Source organism: Tamandua tetradactyla, chromosome 15, assembly GCF_023851605.1.
Source record: "Tamandua tetradactyla isolate mTamTet1 chromosome 15, mTamTet1.pri, whole genome shotgun sequence".
NCBI lineage: Eukaryota > Metazoa > Chordata > Mammalia > Pilosa > Myrmecophagidae > Tamandua > Tamandua tetradactyla.
In genome coordinates, this window is record NC_135341.1 from 12,795,856 (window position 1) to 12,815,933 (window position 20,078).

Sequence of the window (20,078 nt, forward strand, 5' to 3'; positions counted from 1 at the left end):
CCTCTATGTGCCTTACACACAAGAAAGGTTAACTCATGATTGCAAATGAGTAAGGGGTGTGCTGACCCCCGTCTGCTTCCTAGGTTTCCTTTGGGGGTGGTGCACGCAGCAGAAAGCCTCATTCTGTTTTGGGACCGTGCATATCTGTGTGTGTCAGTATCTCCAGTGGTCGGTGCACAGGGCGGCATTTGAGCCCACAGCACTAACGCTGCAGAAGCATGGCATGGTGCCAGAGCACAGTTGTACAATTCTGTGCTCCCTCATCCCAGTGCTTAAAAAGAGGAAAAAACTGAATACCATTTGCCGTCTTTTCCTCCTAAGAAAATATAGCCAATAGATAGATTGCCGACATTGAGAAAAAAGAATTCCAAACCTACCTAGGCTTATGTGTTTGCAGTATTTCAAATAAAAGAAAAGCAGGGAGAGCATAAATAATGAGTATTAGAGCAGGGCTAACCACCCTAAATGTAAGTAACTTAAAACCATGTCGGTACTGCTGTGTGAAAGCTAATCTTGGAAGTATGTCTATAAAGTGGAGGTTCAGGCTGCTGTGGACTAAGAGGCTGGAGTGATCCCAGTGGTGGAGGGGTGCTCTGTCATGGCCTCATCTCTCTCCACCCCTAGGTACCGGTGACACCGCTCCTGGGCCACAGCTTTTCCACAGTTAGGGCCATGAGGACAACAAGGAGCCTTCCTTGACTTCCATTTCCTGACCCTGAAGTGCTGTAGGGGTGGGGTTTTCTCTGCTCTAGTTTTCCACCATGTCTGTAGATATTGTCTCAAACTTGTTTGCAAAGACTTTTTGCAAGCATTTTAGGAAATCCACTCAAAATGTCCTTGCTAAATAAATGCCAGCTGTTATTGAATGCTGCAGGAGTGTAGGATTCCTTCTCTACCTGTCAGAACTCTTGAGGATAGATGATGCTACATAGAACTTTTCCCTTTTACATCACTGATTAAATCCAATATCCCAATTAACCTAAAAACTTTGCTTTCTGTCCCACCTGCGTTGAGGGGCCAGCTCAAGTGAATTGACCACTAATGAGTGGTCAGAGTAGTGACCCTTATTTGCAGGAGCTTGGAATAGATCAAGCAGTGACTTGAGGGGAAAAAAGACTATTAAAGGCTTACTGATGATTTTTTTATTACCTCTGAATATTGAAGTTTTGATAGAGAAAGTGTCTGTATTGTTTTGATTTTTACTTTACTTACACCAGTAATGTCACTTGAGGTTTTGCTGCAATGATTTCTTTCCTTGCACATGTAATATTTCCATGATTTCTAGAATCCCTCTTTGAGGTTAGCTTGTTTTCCATTGTCCCAAGAGCCAAACACACTGTTTTTGAAATATCCTTTTTTTTTGACATTCATTTTGGAGAACCAGATACCTTGGAATGCCATTGATTCTGTAAGAGGGCTTCTAGCACGGTCAGCCTCTCTTGTTTCTTTTTCTTTCTTTCTTTTTGTGTGTTTTTTAGTGACACACATCTTTGCATGCTATGCGTCACTGCAATGACCACTTTGTCTAACTAAAGCAAGGAGGCAGTGGTATGCTTAGTCCAGGGTCTTGCTACTGGGTGACTGTCAGACTGGGGTTAAGATGGTACCTGGTAGCAAATTAGTGGAGAGGAGAAAACGCTTTGAGGATGGACTGAAAGTTTATGTGGAGGAAGAGAGATAAAGGAGCGAGCATGACTTCTTTCCTGCTGCTTTTTATTACTAATTTCCCTCCCACCCCCATGTGTGCACTGACTGTTGATGAGTCCATGAAATTATCTGAGAAGCAGGTTTGATCTTGAGAGGTGGGGAGGGTCTAGGAAAAGAAATTAGAGGAAGGGTGGCTGACTCAGACCAGCTTTTAAGCTGGAAATGTGACAGTTTCTCAGGGCAGACAGGAAATAAGCAACTCTCTCAACTGGCTCACAGGGTACATGCTATCTTTCGTTCTGGGGGTGTTCCAAGACCTCACACCAATTGAGGTGATTAGCTCTGAACTGCTGTCGATTACCTGTGAGAAGAAACACATATCAAAAGTTTGCAAACAAGTTTTTGAAGTTCCAGAAGAACATGTAGATGCATTTTGTTCTCATGTCCCAGTACCATTTCAGAAAAATCAAAACTGAGTTTGAACAGTAAGAACAGCTCATTGGTAAGGGAGCAGTTTGGCTTTTAGTTCCTTGCTTCTTAGCTAAATTCTAAAATTGTTCTGGGGGAGCTGACCGAAAGATTTGTTTATATAAAATTGTGTCCAGTGGAATCTCTAGGGATCTCAGGATACAGAGAGCAGTTTAACACAGGGATTGGCAGTCTTTTCCTGTAAAGAGCCAGATAGGGACTTGTAGGCTTTGCAAACCATGTAATCTCGGTCACAACTACTTAACTCTGCTGTTTTTAGCACAAATGCAGCCAGGGACAGTATGCAAGTGAATCGTTATGGCTCTGTTCCAATAAGACTTTATTTGTGGACAGTGAAATTTGAATTCATATAATTTTTACATGTCATGAAATGTTATTCTTCTTTTGATTTTGTTTTCCCAACCATTTAACTATGTAAAAATCGTTTTTATCTCACAGACTGTACAAAAACAGGCGATGGGCTAGATTTGATCCTTGGGCCATAGTTTGCCGACCCATGACCTAACACATTCCAGTTAGTCGTATTTTTGAAGCTCTCAAAGTATCAGTGATTATCTCAGGCCTCATCTTACTATGTGAGAAATTTTATAAGGCTTTTTTCTTCTCCTGGCTTACTTTATGTACATGTGCATGCTTGCTCAAACCATATTTTATGTAAACTGACGGTTGTTTCTCAAAATATACAAATATGTTTTTGAGCCTTGACTATCTTTAGAAACACGGTAAACATAGGGATACCTAGCTCCTAAAATATAAGCACCTGCTATCAGCCTAAGATGTATATAGCTCAAAAGTTGTAAACACGTTTATGTAAAGCATAATTTGTACACACAGATGGCACTTCTGTACTAGCAGTGTAAAGACACCGAGGAGAATGAAGCCACCATGCTCCAAAAGAGTGGAAGCTTGTCAGAAGTGCCCAGGTCCCCAGTCAGCATAAAAGCATGACATGAGGAGTGAGCGCGCAACCAAGTGTCAGCCCTCCTGGCTCTCTCTGAGCAAGCAGACCGTGACGTGGTGGCCGTGGGCCACTTGGCCCCCTGGCGCAGGTCAGACAGAGAGGGAGACCAGCCCATCCACAGATGGAGTAGTACAGGCACTCCACCCCTTTACGCTGTTCGCTCACTGTTAGAACCATTTATTTTAGCAGGTTAAAAGAAAATGAACCTCACCTGGGCTCTCCTGGGCTCTAAGTGCCCGCTTTTATCCATTGCCTCCACTCTGTGAAGCCTCGAGTCCAAATACTGCATCAGGTTATCCAGTACCAGGTAGTTGTTTCATCTGTTATAAAGGAAGTGTTGAGTCAACCCAGCTCAGGAATCACCACCAAGAGTAAAAGATCGCCAGAGATGGGATTGGACCTTTTAAGGCATTTACATTAGCAGTTGGTGTGGAACTTGAGTCACAGTTAGTCCTTCTTAAAAGAACCCTCTCATTTATTCATATCCTCTTCGCCCTTTTTCCTTCCCTCCGTCTCACACACACACACATATCCACACGTCTGATTATTCTTTGTTCAAAACACCTAATTTTATCTTCAAACAGGATATATTAAGGGAACTTTCTCCAGGAGTGATTTGAGATAATTGGTATGAAAATAAGAGTCCACCCTGACTCCTCAGTTGATTTGGAACAAAAGTAACCTCTGAGGTTCAGGTAGAGCCGTCCTGAGCTCAAAGACATTCCTCCAGTTTTATGCTTATAAAAGGTAAAAATGGCTGTTGATTCACACATGAATCAACATGTATGAGAAATCTATAGAGGGCATATGTCTGTGGTGTAGTTTCCAAAGTGGATACCATTAGTCCTTCCAAATTTTCTGCTTACCAACATTGAACATGGCAATCTGCCCTTTTGACGTTCTACAAACCCTAGGTACCTTAGATTTTTACTTATAATGCCTGAATACAAAATCTTGTACTCCAAGAAGGATTTATTTCCCTTCTTTCTTTGAGATAATTTAAATTTAAATGACAGTGATTTATATACCATGAAAATTAAAAAACACCCATTAATTTCAAAGCACTTTATAAATTCCAATAAATTAGGTTTTAAAACTCTTGCTGAGACCTGAGGGTTTTGCTTTTTTTTTCTTGTTTGTTTGTTTTGTAAAACTTTGTTCCAACTCTATTCCAAGTCTCATGATAAGACTAGGTAATGATTATGGAATAATTCATAACAATTCATATAAGCATGAACAATTCTTTGAATTACCATTGTCTCTCCATCCCAAATATTTGAAGTTATTTTACCTGTTCACGTTCCTTTCGAGGCGGAAATTTGAAAGCCAGTGTGCACACCTTCATCCTGTCATCTTCTTCAGTAGCTTAACTGAAATTCCCCTAGCGTTCATATACGACCCTAAACCCTTTCTGCCCCATTCGTCTATCTTTGATTCTCTTCTTTTGTGGGGCTCTGTATAAAAAGACTGCGAGGGAGCTAGGGATCTTGGAGTGATGCAAGTTCATGTACCCCATGTTGGGTCTAAAAAAGGTACTATACGCATAAAGTCACATAAATTACTTTTTTTTTTTCAAGTCAGCATATTAAGTCCAAGGGTGCCAGTAGTCACTTTTGAAATGGCTAGCATTGTATGTAGCCAGCTCAGGAAACATCTGTTGAAATCTTAAATTCAAATTCTATACGTTCTTTTGCTTTTAGTCGTTTATAAGAGGATGCTCATAGAAGAATAGTTGTACGTTCATTTTTCTTAAAGACACTTATTGTCATCCCTTTTGAGGAAATGAGGAATTGGCTGCATGGATTCCGAGACTTGGCTATTTAAAAACTGAGTTACCTATTCTCCAAATGGTTGGTGAGACATGGTAAAGTATTTCACCAAGATTTGTGACTATGTGAACTTGTTACTTTGTTCTCTTCGCTTCTTCTATTTTAGTATTTAATATATATAATAATCTTTTCTGGCCCCCATCAAACCTTTCTTTGTCCTATCTTTGTAATTCCACTATCTTTGCATCTTTGTAACTGTCATCTACATCCCCTCTGTCAGCCTTTCCAACTGGCAGCCAGACCCTTCTTGCTGATCAGTCTATTACTCTGGGAACTCTGACAGTAGCACTTAAAAAATATAACAGTTCCCTTTCCTACATTAAAAAGCCGTAAAATCTTCTTCATATGAAATAGCTAAGGGAACATATATAGTAGGAGGAGAGGCTTTTGCTCCTGCAGGCACCTTACGAAGGGGACTATTTTTCTTATATGATATAAATGAAATCTTCACTCTGCCCACTTTTACACCTACGCATGTACTGAGCGTCTCCAAGGAGACAAGGAAACCCGGAGTCCAGTTATGGTGAATCCTCCTCTGAGACAGCAGGCTGGAGTCTCAGGCAACTCTCCCAGGCATTGTGGCTTCCAAATGCCCCTCTCAGACAGCCTCTTTTCTCGAGGCTCTTCCAAGCAGGCTCTGTCGAACATGTCTCTCCTTTCACAGACGAAATAGCCTGTGCCTTCCATCTGAAGGGCTGGTTGTGGTGAGTTGAGTAGGCAGAAGGCCTCCCTGGGAGAAGAGGGGATGGGTGGGGTAGGGAGATGGGATAGGAGGTTCCATCTTTCCTGAGTTCTTTCCTTTCTTGCCCATGTATCTGTGCTGCTGTGTTACTGCTTTCTTTTGCACCTCTTAATCACAAAGGCACCACTCAGCCTTACAATATCTCTTAAAATATGTTTTAAAATGTATCTTGCTCCAGTAGTGCAGTTAGGAGCCTGATTTCGTGAGCTTGTCCTAAAGGAGAAGACCTACTCTTGCTGGTCTCACATTTTTAGGTATCTGCTCATGAGTAGTAATCATCTTGACCACTCTCTTTTCCCTTTCTCCTGAGTTTGAAGCACAGAAATGCCCACGTCATCTCACCTTCCTCCACTAATGTCACTGTAACTTTTCTGGCAATTACACACTTCATTTTCTTCCATAAATGCAGTCTCTATTCCACTTTGAAGAAAAGACTACCATCATAATTCCCATTATATGCACTTTTTAAGACTAGTATCAGATTCTTTCGATACATTGACCATATCTTTGTGTGCATTCTGTGTGAATGAAGAACAAATAATTAGTTATATAAGAAATTACTACTGATGAAATCTACTAGAAATCTCATTTTGTCTCTAAGTACAATACTCTTGACATTTCTTCCATGTGCACTTTCTTTGTTTTCAGGCCAGTTGACTCAAGAAACCTAACTTTCATGTGATTTTTTTTTTAAGCAAAATGTCTACAAATTTCAATTTTGTATTTCTACCCTCTCTGAAAAGGTGATGGCTAGCCACTATTTTTGGTAAATTGCTTGATAATGTTCTTGCGAAGGATTATTCATGACACTTTTTATTCTTTTTTACCCAAACTTTTGTACCAAAAGATTGTTCAGTCATATGTTCGGCACATTGAAAGTCTCTGCTGTTTTCCTTTTTATCTCCAATTCATACTGTCTACCCAATTTTTACATTTAATTTAAAAACATTCCATTTTATAAGATTGAAGCGATCATTTCCATGGATGTTACCAGTTTCATTCACAGCCACCTAGTGTGCCCTGTAAGACGACTAGAAATCAAACTTGCTAAGTTTTTCTCTTACTTAGTTCATCAATTTCACCTGAGATTTGTCTCATCTGTTTTGACCTTTCTTCACAAGTGAACTTACCTATAGTGGAGTGGGTAATTAAATGTGTTTTGTGGTCTTAACTCTTAGCTCTTCTTTATTTGGACTCAGATGAGATGAAAGTAACACTTTCATCTTAAGTACCCAAGTTTTCCCCAAGGAGAATTGGGGAACGGAGAAGGTGCCTCTGAGAAGGGCCCTTTGTTGTCTCTTAAATTTCTGTCTTTACTGAGGTCCCTCCTGGCCTCTCTCTGCCATTCTTTTTCAAAATCCCAATCATTCATACTCCAGTTTTATGTCAGATTTTTGGTAGGAAGACCTGTGTTTGCTTAGATGGATTGCTGTGCCTGAGGAACTGTGCATGAAATTGACCAAATCTACGAAAATGTAAACAAACTCTGGAAAGTTATCCAACTTAGGCTGGTGGGAAGTTTTGTTTGCTGTTTCATTTGCCTTGAAATGGGAAAGTCATGATCCAACACTGAAGTGCATTTCCTGCCATCCTTTTAGTGAGTGCGCACCTGGGTAGTCACGCAAACCTTTTTCTTGTGTTTCCTTTAGGCACTTCAAGTGGCAAGACAGCTCCTTCTTCAGCAGCAACAGCAGCAGCAAGTTAGTGGATTAAAATCTCCCAAGAGGAATGACAAACAACCAGCCCTTCAGGTAGCAATTCTTTTTCAAGAAGTTGACATTATACACTTAGAGATAGCCAGTGATTAATTCAGCAGTAGATTGTGTTGACAATTACAAAGCTTGTAAGAAAAACTAAATTGTACCCAGTTCTTCAGAAGATTGTCAACAGAGCTTGATGCTTTGGGCAAATGTATCTTTGACCAAAAGGTTTGTTCTTAGAGTAAGAAAATATACCAATTATCATTATAATAGGAGAATGAGGGGTTGCAGGTGTTTGGTTGCTTAACAGGCAGTATAAATTACCAGTGAGAAAAAGTTCTGGAGTACTCAGATATGTCATCTCATTTTCTCATCATGGCTTTACAAATGAGACATATACCCATATGTATATACACACACATGAATGTACACTCTCCCATACTTTACTTTGGCACGGGTGTTCTCAACTGTGGTGACTTTGCTATTTGGCAATGTCTGGAGACTTTTTTTGGTTGTTAGAACTAAAAGGCAGAGGTGCTCCTGTCATCTAGTGGGTAGCGTGCCAGGGGTGTTGCTAAATATCCTTCATTGCACAGGACAGCCCCACAACAAAGAATTAGTTAGCCCAAATGTCAATAGTGCCAAGATTGAGAAACCCTGATTTATTGAAACTAAGAAGGAGATGAAACTTTCATTGTTATACCTAGTGATGAGTGTATTAAATACCTTGTTCTTTAGTGGAAGTTTTCAGATCATTTTCTGAATCATGAGTTTAGAAAATAGTGAGCAGTTTTTATGTAAAAATACCAAAAGAGGTCATTTTAGCAACTTCTCATTTTAAGTACATAGAGGGCAGGGGATAATGAAGTAGAAGAAGGAATGAGTTCATAAAAATTTAATTTGGATTTTCTACTTAGAACAGAGAATTATAATAAAAGTTTTCAAGAAATTTGACAAAGGATACTAAGGCTCACTCCAAGAGAGGCACCTGCGGGTGTTAGGTGGGTCAGCTGCTTTCATAACTAAGGATGGACATACCCAAAATTGGAGCCAACATGAGTTTCTCACACTGGGAATTTTGGGACAGAATGTGTAAGTGATAAATGATGGCTTTAATTTGGTGCCAATTAATTCAATTACAAGACCAAGCCAGTTCTAGCTTGTGCTGACTTTTCATGGTCAGATGGAACCAATACCAGCTTCCAAATTTTCCTGCAAGAATAAGTGACCTTGGGCAACAAGTTCGAATTCTACATCTACTTGGAAAACTGTCACCCTCCAGGAAACATTCAGCACTGTAGTGACACTTTATTGGAACAACTGAATGACAATATGCATTGTTTACTAACACTTCCAAAAACAGTTATTTGGTAAACCATCACCGATCCATATGCTTTTTAACGTGTTCACATTCTGGGGACATTTTTAATGAGGTACAGTGCCATCGAGGTCTGTGTCAGGTGCTATAAGAAGCGCTTTGTTGTGCAGATGTCTTAAGAACAGCTCTGGAGGATGAAATATGACTGTGTTGACCTTTCAGCTGTGAGCTTATTTGTCAGGATTCAAATAAGTTGAAAGGATCAAACTGAACAGTTTCCGTAGTCAGACTGGGAATTGTGTTTCAGAGGTCAGCAGTGAAGGCCACATTGCAGATTCCATAACATAGCCAATTGTGGGTACATATTAAAGTACTAGGGCATCTCCTGCAGACAGAGGCACAATTAAAATTCTAATTTATTAATGTATACAGGGAGCTAGCCCAGCCTGTCACTCAGTGATTCAAATGACTGCCCATTCTTTTTGCCTCACTCCTGGAGCTCTCACAGCCTTAAACACACTGTGAGTCCTCTTGAATTTCATAGACCTCAAGTGCATGGAAAAATGACAGTGTATTATTGGGGGGGGAGGTGGATCTTACACATAGTAGAGCTTTGGGTAGAGATCGTAAAAAATGAAATACACACATACACAATCTGTCTGATCACACTGCTCTTCAGTATTGAATATCATTGTGATTTTTTTCCCCAATAGACTTATTTTCTCTCATACTTGCTTTTTAAAACATATGGCATTTTTAGGTAACTTCTTTTCCAAGATGAATGCAGTTCCTTTAGGGCTAAATATAAGAAGAAAAGTTTCAGGGGATTTCCTTGGGAGGGCTATTTTTCTTATTGCCCGTTAGAAGGGTTTTAGCCACTGCCCAAGAGAATGATATAGAGGGCTTCGTTTTCTTGGCAAGGACAGTGTCAAAAACCAACCTAACACAAGTCTCTTGAGCACTTCAGTCTGTATAAAAAGAGAGGGGGAAGAGAAGGCCATCTTGAAAGCTGGTTTTGTTAAAGAACATGTCTGGAGTCTCCCCTCTCTCCCTCAAATAGAAGAGTTGACAAGCAGAGAATTTAGTCCCACTTTAAGAGTTGGCTGAAAAAAAAGTTGGTTGACGTGTGTGTGTGTGTGTGTGTGTGTGTGTGTGTGTGTGTGTGTGTGTGTGTGTGTCAGAGACTGTTGCTGAATGTCTCCTCAGCTGCCAGGTAGGGTCATGTAGACTCAGTAAGCTTTATTGGGTTGGCTGGCCTTCCGCAAACAGAGAGGGGAAATTACTAACCTAGGCCACATGGTATATTACCTCGTTATAGAAATATGCATATAGACTCGGTGATTCACTGAAGGAATAACCTTCACATTTAAATTCATATTGTGCCGTCCAGTCCTTAGTAAGGCAACTCAGCCAGAGTGGCTCAGAAATGAAAGGAAAATCCTATAGCAAATCTTAACAGTGTTCATCTCTGATCTTCTTACCCTTCGTAACTGCATTGAGAGACCTATTTTAGCAAACTTCAGATCTTCCGCATAGAGGAAGACTTGACAGGGAAGAAGGATTTGATCTGCTGATAGCTTGAGGGAAAAAAAAGAGAAACCCAAATCCTCAAATATACTGTGACTCATATTTTAAGCATATCTCACACTTCCCTGCTTTATGTTTGGCAGCGCTCTCCAGTTTCACAGGCTGATGATACAAACAAAGGAAAATGGAAAGTTAGAGGAGGCTATAAGTGGTTACTCAATAGAGATCATAAAATGTAGTCAAACATTACCAATTTGTACTAATTTCAGGGAGACGAGAGTAAATAAAAGAGATGTGGGTAAGAGAATTTCACCAAGATACCCCACTCTTTGTCGATCCATGTACTGAACCAAAGCTGAGTTGTCTGCATTGGTTTAAACTGAACACATTATTTGGATATGGAAGTTGCTTTTGAGGTTTGTGAAAAATATTCTACTTAGTAACTTAAATTGCCTCTTTGCTTATCTATTAATTTGTTTTGCAAAATCATGATGAATGACAGAAGAAAAGCATTTTAAATTGGTCCTGTCGTAAACTCAAAATCGGTATAATCTGAGTGGATTAAAAATCAAATTGGTGAGCGTTTATAGAACAGTCAAAGAGGGGAGGACCTCATGTTGGCACTCAGAGGATATAAAACAGTCGAGGATATCAGACCCTGCCTTCAGGATGCTTATGAGTCGTCAAAGAATTCTTAACAAGGTATTGTTAGAAATTTATACACAAGTAAAAATAGTAGGCTTGCTTTTATAAATATTTATGTGCTTTTGAAGATTGGCTAAACAAGTGAAATAAATGCTTAATGGTGCAGGTGCGCTCATAACCTCAAAAAAGTGTAACTTTACTGGCTGAAGATTAATTTGTGAGTAGAAGAGCGATTTTATTGATCAAAATTTGGAACTCTGACCACCGTTTCTGGGTAGTAATTCATTTCGGTTCTTTAAGCATTTTAGTTTTTGGCACAAGTATATAAACTGGAAAGAAATCAAATGACACATTTTCTCCCAAGAAAGTAAAAGTACATGTGTATTCTGGCAGCATTAAAGTTAGGAAAGAAAGTAAACCTTGTGTGTTGCCTGCAGTGGAAAGCTGACCACAGTTTCAGGCCATCTATAAAGAACTTGAACTTGGAGCCAGTTATCTGATAGTTTTCTCTCCTGCCTGTCTCCTTCCTTCCAAGGTTATATCATGTTCAAGCACCTCACACAGGAGGCCACTGGAAGAAAGGATAGTGAAATCCACTGTAAACTCAGCCTTTTAGACCATGTGGAAGCTCAGGATTGTAATGAGGTCTCCTGCCTTAAGTGGAGGAGGTTAAAATACAAGATTCAGTAGGTGGGTTTTTTTTAGCATTTTTATTTTCAGTTATATAAAACATACTTTAGGCAGCATTTTTGCTTTGCATTAATGCCACATATAATCTTAGTACCTCATATCATTTCCATCTTTTTCATGAAGGAATAAATTAGTAAGAGGAAACCTTTAAAGAAAACTACAATTTTATATTATAGATAGTGAAATGGAATGGTTTTAAAATACTGACCCTTAAAAAATATTCCTGCACACTGAATTAAAGTGGGTAATTCAGGAGACTAAGGCAAGTTTTGCACTTGTTTTGTGTTTTTTTAATGTCTAGAGTTAACATTGTGTAGAATTGGCATCTCTGGCATTTAACTGATATATGGTATCAAAATTTTCATATTTTTTAAGATGTCATTATTATCATATGACTTTGGAAACTACCAAGTCCTAAAAAGAAGGAATATAATAGAAATGATGTTTTTAAAATGGCTTAATTAAGCCTTTCAGATGACACACCTCACTAAAAACATGGTGGAAACAGTGACATCACCACCCCCTTCCTTCCTCTGAAAAATGCACATATATACAGAATTTTGCATCCATTTACAGTGGTTGCATGAACCTCCAGAAGGCCATTTTGAGGTTCAGATTAAATACTCCTACTATGTTTTATCTTCATCTCCAAAATTCCGATGAGTTGTGAATATAAGAACTTAGCTCATTTTTGCAATTTCACCTACAGATACTTATGTATACCTCGTCTCCCATCCGCCCTGCCTATGCCTGTTAACTGGGCATGTTTATTAATAATTCCTCCTCTTTCAAAAGTGTCCCTGTTTGGACATTTCATTATATAGTCACCTTACTTACATGAATCTAAACATTAAAATGCAAATATGATGCTAATATTTTATGTGTAATCATGTCTTTGTCACCATATGCAAAATGGAGTAGAAAATTAAAATAGTGAATAATCAACAGTACTTACTTTGTGCCATGCCTTGTGCAGTTTAGTTGGGCTCTCCCATTCAAACCCAAGCTCCCCTTTGCTCGAGGAGCTATCATTAAACCATTGTGTGGGTGAAGAAAGTTGAAACCGAGAGGTGGAGTGACTTCCACCAAGCGCTCAGACAGTGACAGCACCCAGGCAACCAGTATTTCAAGAAGTGAATGATCTTCTCTCCTTCTATGTTTACTTAATTCGGCAGCTATTGAGTGCCTGTTTTTTTCCCCTATAAATAAGCAAATTATTCTCTGTATCATTAGCAAAGATAAAAAAACAAGCCAACAAAAAACCAATTCCACAGTGAATATCTAGATTTTAATTGAGGACTAATATCTGCCTAGTCATCCTAATTCCAGTGTTGATTGTACATGTGTCTGCGCATGCATGCGTGTGCGTGCGTGTGCATCACAGCAGTGAACAACAGCAGAGAAAAGTTATTTCTGATTCTTATCCGAAGTGTTCTTATGAGCTTCCATGTGTTGGAACATGGACTAGTATGCAGTAATCATTGTCGGGGCCAGGAGGTGGGAAAGGGACAGGGGAGAAAACATACTTGACTGGTCAAAAATGTGTAAATTGCCGACAAAATGACACATGTAATTAAGAGTGCTCCTACCATTTTACCTTGTGGTTTACACCTCCAGTGTTGAAAAAGAGAGCGACTCCCACCTCGCTAATTACCATTATCACTGAAATGCTAGGGTTGGAGTCATTAGTTCCATGTGCATTTAATTAGAGGAAGGCTGAAATTGGATTTAACTTATTACTTTTTCATGGATCACTTTCTTGTCATCACTTCAAATTGGATTGCAGCCCCAGGTAACTAATTATGAGAGCCACAGGATCAGGAGTAAAAAAAAAAGGTAATTAGGACTAACACTGTCGGACCCTCGCTGGTCGTCGGTCCACTTGTGCTTCGGGAAAAAAAAAAGAAACAACAACCTACAAGCCGTATTTCGTAGCGTTGCAGATGAGAGCGCGGGCGGCTGGTCGGTTGCTAGGCATCACGGGAGTCTGCCACCACCCATAGTGGCTTCTGTGATATACAGCTGAGTTGAAGATGTCGAATCGACGTGGTTCCACAATCTGCCCCTTAATACCTAGATTAAACTTGTAAAAGCAACAGACTGGTTGTAGGTATGAGGCAGCTCAACAACTGGGCAGTCTGGGGGCCTCACGTATATGATGACAACAAAGCTGTCAAGATGCCTCGGAGCCAAAGTACAGAGTATTTTAAGTAGAGGGAGTTGGAATCTAATGAACGTATTAATGTTCCAGAAACATCATTCATATCTGACAGGAAGACATCAGTAAGCACAACAGTAAGGTTTAGGGTTTATGGAGAGGCAATTTTTTGTCAAAGTTTCCAACATATTGTAATGTTCAGACCATTTACTTTACTTCCGGTTTTTTTTTCTCCTCCCCCAAATGTTGTGGATAGACTCGCTGAGGTTCTGTTTCTCTTGCCGCGCCCATTGAAAATACTTTAAAATAAATTATATCGTTTCCATGTGCAGAACAGAACTCAGAACTGCAAGCAATCAATTTTATTGACATTGTCTGAAAAAATGTTGACGACAGTTTGAGGATGTGAAAGGATTGGATTTTTAAAGTCCCCAGTACTGAGTGTCCAAAAAAAAAAGTAATCTCATTATTCAAAAAAACAAAAAAAGTCTTAGGAGTTAGACTCTTTAAAGAAGGGATTCTTCTTTGATCAGCTGTGAGAGCATGATTAGAAGTCTTGATATTGAGTCTACTGGTTGCCTTGGAGGAAGAAAAAAACCTCTTGGTTTCCCATATAAGTGAATCATGAAACAAAGATGGCTAGAGTTTCCTAAGTTGTTTAAAATTGGTTTTAACATTCTGTTAATGTAAGCAAATAATCATGATTCAGACTTGGGTGACTTTCAGACCTGGGTGAGTGATGCAGGGGGTGCTGTAGACTGTGATGTCTACAGGGCTCCCCGACCCCTGACAGAGGCCGCTACATGATCATTCCCAAAGTGATAAAATACTGTTCCTGGAATTATGAGTCCTTTTCCTGTGTGAACTTTCTAAGTAAAATCTCAAGAACCAAAGTAGTAATCATCGAGTGTGATGCAGAAAATTAAAAGTTTTGGTTTTCTTCTTTCCTTCACATCTTAAGTTGATTTAGAATTTTTGTACACAATATTCGTCTGTGGTTGAAAGAGGGCCACGCCGAGGTCAAGTGATGTAGTGTTTTCCATTTTTCCACATGAGTCTCACAGTGTGTGATAAAAGCAAACTCCTTTATTTTCTAAGTCTGCAGGAATTTCTGATGAAGTGCAGAGGTCACGTTCCCTGTCAGTTTGAGTAGCCAGCATTTTTTAACTACTGTTTTTTCTTCCTTTTTGTGTTTCTTTATCCCCTACCCCCACCCCGCTACGAACCGTGGCACTCTTCTGACACATGCACAGGGAAGTCCTCCAATCTGAAACTCATTAGCACACAGCATTGGACCCTGTCCAGTGGTTAGAAAATTTCCCAAAGCCTAGAATAACAGCATTTGGTGCAAGCGCCACGGACCAGAAGTGACAACGGAGGTAGTCGCGTTCCCCTGGCACCTTGCCCGGTCAGGAAAGCCAGCTGACCACACAGCACAGTGAGATGGGGCTGTGCATGTGGGATGGGCTCGAAAGTTTGGTCGTTAGGGAGATATGCTGCTGCTATCAAGGCAGTATCTTTTTTTCCCTACACTCATTAATTCAACTGGGCTGGAGGTATTTTTCACCATTAGCTGCGGGAACATGAGAGCAAGCCATTAGAGAAATCAGTTGAAAACAAATTTCTACAAGATAATATCTTTCAATTCTTTAACTCCTGGGTATTGCAGAAGCGATGGGTTTCATTCATTTATTCATTCACACGTTCATTCATTTCATTCATTCATTCAAACACTGTTTATTGAACCTCACTCTGTCTGTGTCCCCTGACCAAAATGCAACTCCTGCCCTAACATTAAAGAAATTATACGATTCACCGTGGTCTGGTTTCTAACAGGAAACTTAGCACCGGAAAGATGCTAGTAATAAAATTGCATGGTAAACACATAGTACTTACTAGGAGCCAACCACCTACACATACCCTATTGGCATAGGTTCTGTTATTATTCCCATTTCATATAAATGGAAAAGTTAACTAGCCCAAGGCCAGAGAGCTGATAAATGGCAGAGCTGAGATTCAAACCCACACTGTCTGGCTCCAGAATCTATACTCTTCTCCATTACCCTCTACCACTTCTCCCTGCACTGCTGCTTGGGCCTCGTAAACAGTGATGGCGAAAGCAATGGAACTGATTTGCTGATGCCTAATGCTCATCACTAACCACTAGACCACACTGTCTCCTAATTTGGACATATGTTTTAGGGCATATTTGAAAAATAGTGCTTGTAATTGAAATGTGCACTTTCTAAAGGGAAATGACGCTTGGGAAAGAGAAGAGAGACGGGTATTACTCAAAAGTCTGCAGACAACTCTGCAAGTAATTGTCTAAAGGCAGCCGTTGAAATTGAGAAGCAGTTTGGAAAATGAACAGTTTGGGAAATTTGTGTACCAATGTAATTACGGTAGTTGTGAGCTGATGTCATGCCTAGTAACTGTTTTTGTATTGCTTGGGCCTTTGTTACTGAGCTGTGATATCATGAGCAAACTATTATAAACATAGCATGGATATAGCATGCTTGTGTAACAAAAGATCGGAAACTTTTATTAAGTTTGTTTTCCTTGTCATATTGTAAAAATTTATTATGTGTACTGTGTATATTAGAAACAGATTTGGGTAATTCTGTCTAAATGAAGTCATCCTGGCTATTTCCAGACTGTCTGTTTTTGGTTGTGAATAATTTTCATACATCAGATGGTTGTCATATTTAGTCGTTCTCAAAATTTTAAAGAGAACATATCCCATTTTGAACTTTCAGTGGACTTCAGCCGCCTTGCTGTTGGGACTGTTTTAGTTTGAAATTATTGCCCAGTAAATTACAGAGGCTGAATACTCATCATTTTTAAAGGGTCTAGGATCGCTGCCTTCTATTCATAACTTTTCCCCCTTTGTCAAAAGAACAGATTTTAACTACTTAAGTAGTAAAATTCAAAGCTGCCAATACACAGCTGGGCATGAGCGCCAGCCCTTGTCCTCCTGTGTTACATCCTATTGAAGGACTCTGGTGAATATTCAAGCAGACAAAGCTCACCATTTTTAGGTGTACATGGTAAATGTGGATTTTAAATGGGTAGTCAAAAACTTTGGATGACTTGATTCTTCCCAGCTAGTCTGCCCTAGCTCCTTCTTTTACTGCCAAGCTTTTAGAATGAAGATTTTTTGCCTACTGCTTCAATTTTTCTTTTTTGACCCAGCCACTTTCCTTCCCTCCTACTTTCATTTTTTGAAGCTTCCATCAGTTATTTTGTACCTTCCACCACTTTCCTTCTTAGCTTTCCCCAAATCTGGTTTACTTCTTATTTTCATTAATTTTATTGTCATTAAATTCAGTGGCCACATCTCTGCTTTCCCCTCAACTTGTCTGACTTCCTAGTAGCACATGTTCCTTTGACTAACTCATTATTCTGGAAGTTGGGCTCTTTTTAAAGCAATGATCCCTGGTTCTCCATGCCATTCTCTTTCTGCTCCCTAATTTTCTTCCAGAACCCAAGTTCTTTCCTTTACCAGGGTTCAGTTTCCTTGAGCCTCTCCAGTCACTCACCTGAACTCTTTGCTTGATCTGGTACCTCTATACCTGTGACTCCAAACCTATTTGTACCACTCTTAACTGCCAGATTGGTGGCTCCCTCTTAGCTCGTCATAACGTTGATTTCAATATCTCTAATGCAACTAACACTTTTATCCCCAGGCTCGATTACTCAGAGTAAATTGAGTCATCACTGACTCATTAATTTCCTTTGAACCCACCATGTTACTGGCCACCACATCTGCCCTTTTTCCTTCCATTGGGTACATTTCCATTCCTTTCTCTGTGTTTCTCCTGTTGTTGCCTTATTCCAAATTCAAACCTTTAGCTAGCACATACCTGAATCTTGGCAAGGAACTTTTACCTATTTTCCTCCTTTTGTTTTCATGCATATCTCACATCTTACCTACTGCTCTTGGCCTTTCCTCAAATGCCATGTCACTCTGCCATTCAAACACTTTCACGACTCATTCTTATCTACCATGCGAGGTCTAAATTCGGCTACCCTCATCCAGTTTCTTAATGTTCTAGCTTTTGATTAGATTAGAAGTCCTGAGAAGAAGGTTTTAGCCTTATGGAAGCTGGTAGAGGTGGGTTCAGAGTAATGACTCCCTTTGCAAGGAGGTAGATACAAGCACAGTCCTGAAAATCCAGGATTGCAGACATTACCTGCTGTTTAGATAGGAGGCCCTTGGCAATAAAATTGTGTTTGAGTTTAATTCCAAGAGAATTATATGTTTTTTTATGCTCTCTTCAGAAAGAAGCATGAAAGTGATGGGATGGGATGTGCTTTTCTATTTCTAAGCTCTCTGCCATGTGGTCCCATGCCTTTTCCATTGGTCTTTGTTCCTATTCCATCGGGCTGCCTAGCAGGTTCCCTCTGATCTCTCTGGCCATAAAACCCATGGGCTCATCTACAAACAAAGAGCTGCTTCCTCAAACTTAATGAAGCCACTTTTAATAAGACATCAGCAAAATTATATGCCCGGTTTGTTCTTTCTTTGATAGTGTAAGGGAATTGTTTTTCATTCTTGAAATAGAATTAAGAGTCTATTAAGTAAAGTAGAAAAAAAGCAAAGGGCCACAACTGTGATGGAGATATGAAGTAACCCTGTGTAGTATGCTATGTTGAAGGATTCTGGATCCAGGATAGGAGTTCCATGATTGACTAGCCTGGCCTGCCACAGGCACAGAAGTTAGAAGTGGTGGTATGTGTGTCTTCTGTTTGCCAAGTGTGACACAGACTTACCTGACAGAGACTTGCTGTTCACACACCAGGATAGAGAAGTACTTAGAATTTTTTTTTGGGGGGTGGAGGGAAGCTTGATAGATCCTGTGGTACCTACTGAAATATTATAAAAAATTAAATATGTACTTTTATGCTTTTCCCCCTATCTCCATGTAAGACTGAAAATTCTTACCCTGAAATTTTACCTCTTCATGGTCAAAAAGGAAGTGTGATTTGTCCTTTAAAACTACAGGACTTTGTACACAGGGCTGCTACATAAACTCAGCAGGATAATTGAACATTCTAGAAATTCATGTATCAGAATAAAGTTAGGAGAAAGCAGCACCACATGGTGACTAATAGCATGGCCTCTGAATTAGACTGCTAGGGTAAGGTCCAGGCACTACTATTACTCCTGTGTGGCACTGGACAAGTAGCTTAACCTCTCTGAATTTTCATTTTCTCATCTAAAGAATGTGGCTGACAACTGTACCTGCCTGAGGGCAGTTGTAAAGATTAAGTGATCACTAAATGGATTGAGTAGTACCTGACACCTAGTAAATTCTCAAAAAAGTTAACTCCTCTTGTAATTATGTAGACTGTTTTTAAAGGGAAAATGACTACCTATTAACTCCAAATTATATTTTAATTCACTTGCTATCAGTCACTATTCAAGTGAAAGTTTTAGCAGAGCAGTGGGGACTATCCTTTTGTTTGTAGTCAATTTGTGGGTATCCAGACAATAGGAAGATATCAGGCTCCTCATCTGTAAAAGGGGTTGAGTTTAACTATGGGATTTCTTGATAAGATTAGCTGAGTTAATACCTGTATAGCTTAGAAAGGTGGTTGGTACAATGAAGGACTTAGTAAATGTTAGCAGCTGGTCACCATCACTGCTATTACTGTTATCACTATTATTGTGATAGTACATTGTTTTCCTAAGTTTATCTTTATGGTATAAATCGTGATCTTTTGATAATTCCATCCTAGTCTCTGTTTTGCTGTCACCGACCCACAATTTTAGATGAATTAATGTTGGGTAGTCTTAAAAGCCAGAGATGTTTCAGATTTCTTTAATCTGAAATCAGGGTATTCTGCAGCTGTGTCTGGCACAAAGTAGGCAATCTGTAAATATTTCTTTAATGAATGAGTGAGAGAAGAATGAACGAATGAGTGACCTAAGCCAAAGAGAAAGGAAAATTGATACTGCTTTAGATGAAGAGGCTTAGACCATTCTCAGGTTCATAAACCTCTAGGAAAATTTCAAATCCATAAACAAAGCATTAAAAGAATCGAATGTCAGTCCTGCCTAAATCTCTTATTGGGTTGATGAAATGGATCCAAGTATGGAGTGAAAATGAGCAAACTCCTACAGCGTTGTTAGGCTGCCCTAATGCCCTGCACTTGCCTTGGTACATCTTTTAATCTGTTTAAGGTATAATATTAATGGCACAGAACTTTAATTTGTAAGTATAGAAAATTAAAGGAGACTAAAGACAAAACACAGAAATGTATTTGTTGTCAAGATTTCGTTCAATGAAGCATAGCAAAGATGGAGTAGATTATTAAACTTGGAAGGAGGGTGGGAAATATACCTAAATCTCTCATTTTGAAATGAAT

General features: G+C 39.5%; 1 protein-coding gene across 22 annotated transcripts in view; it reads left to right on the plus strand.

Annotated features, from left to right (window-relative positions):
* The window catches only part of FOXP1 (forkhead box P1), a 613,321-nt gene that overhangs the window by 452,863 nt on the left and 140,380 nt on the right, over positions 1 to 20,078 (plus strand). For all 22 annotated transcript variants that reach the window (XM_077128707.1, XM_077128708.1, XM_077128723.1 and 19 more), the window contains one exon: positions 7,318 to 7,419. In XM_077128707.1, coding sequence (XP_076984822.1) covers positions 7,318 to 7,419 — 102 coding nt within the window. The remainder of the gene's footprint in view (positions 1 to 7,317; positions 7,420 to 20,078) is intronic.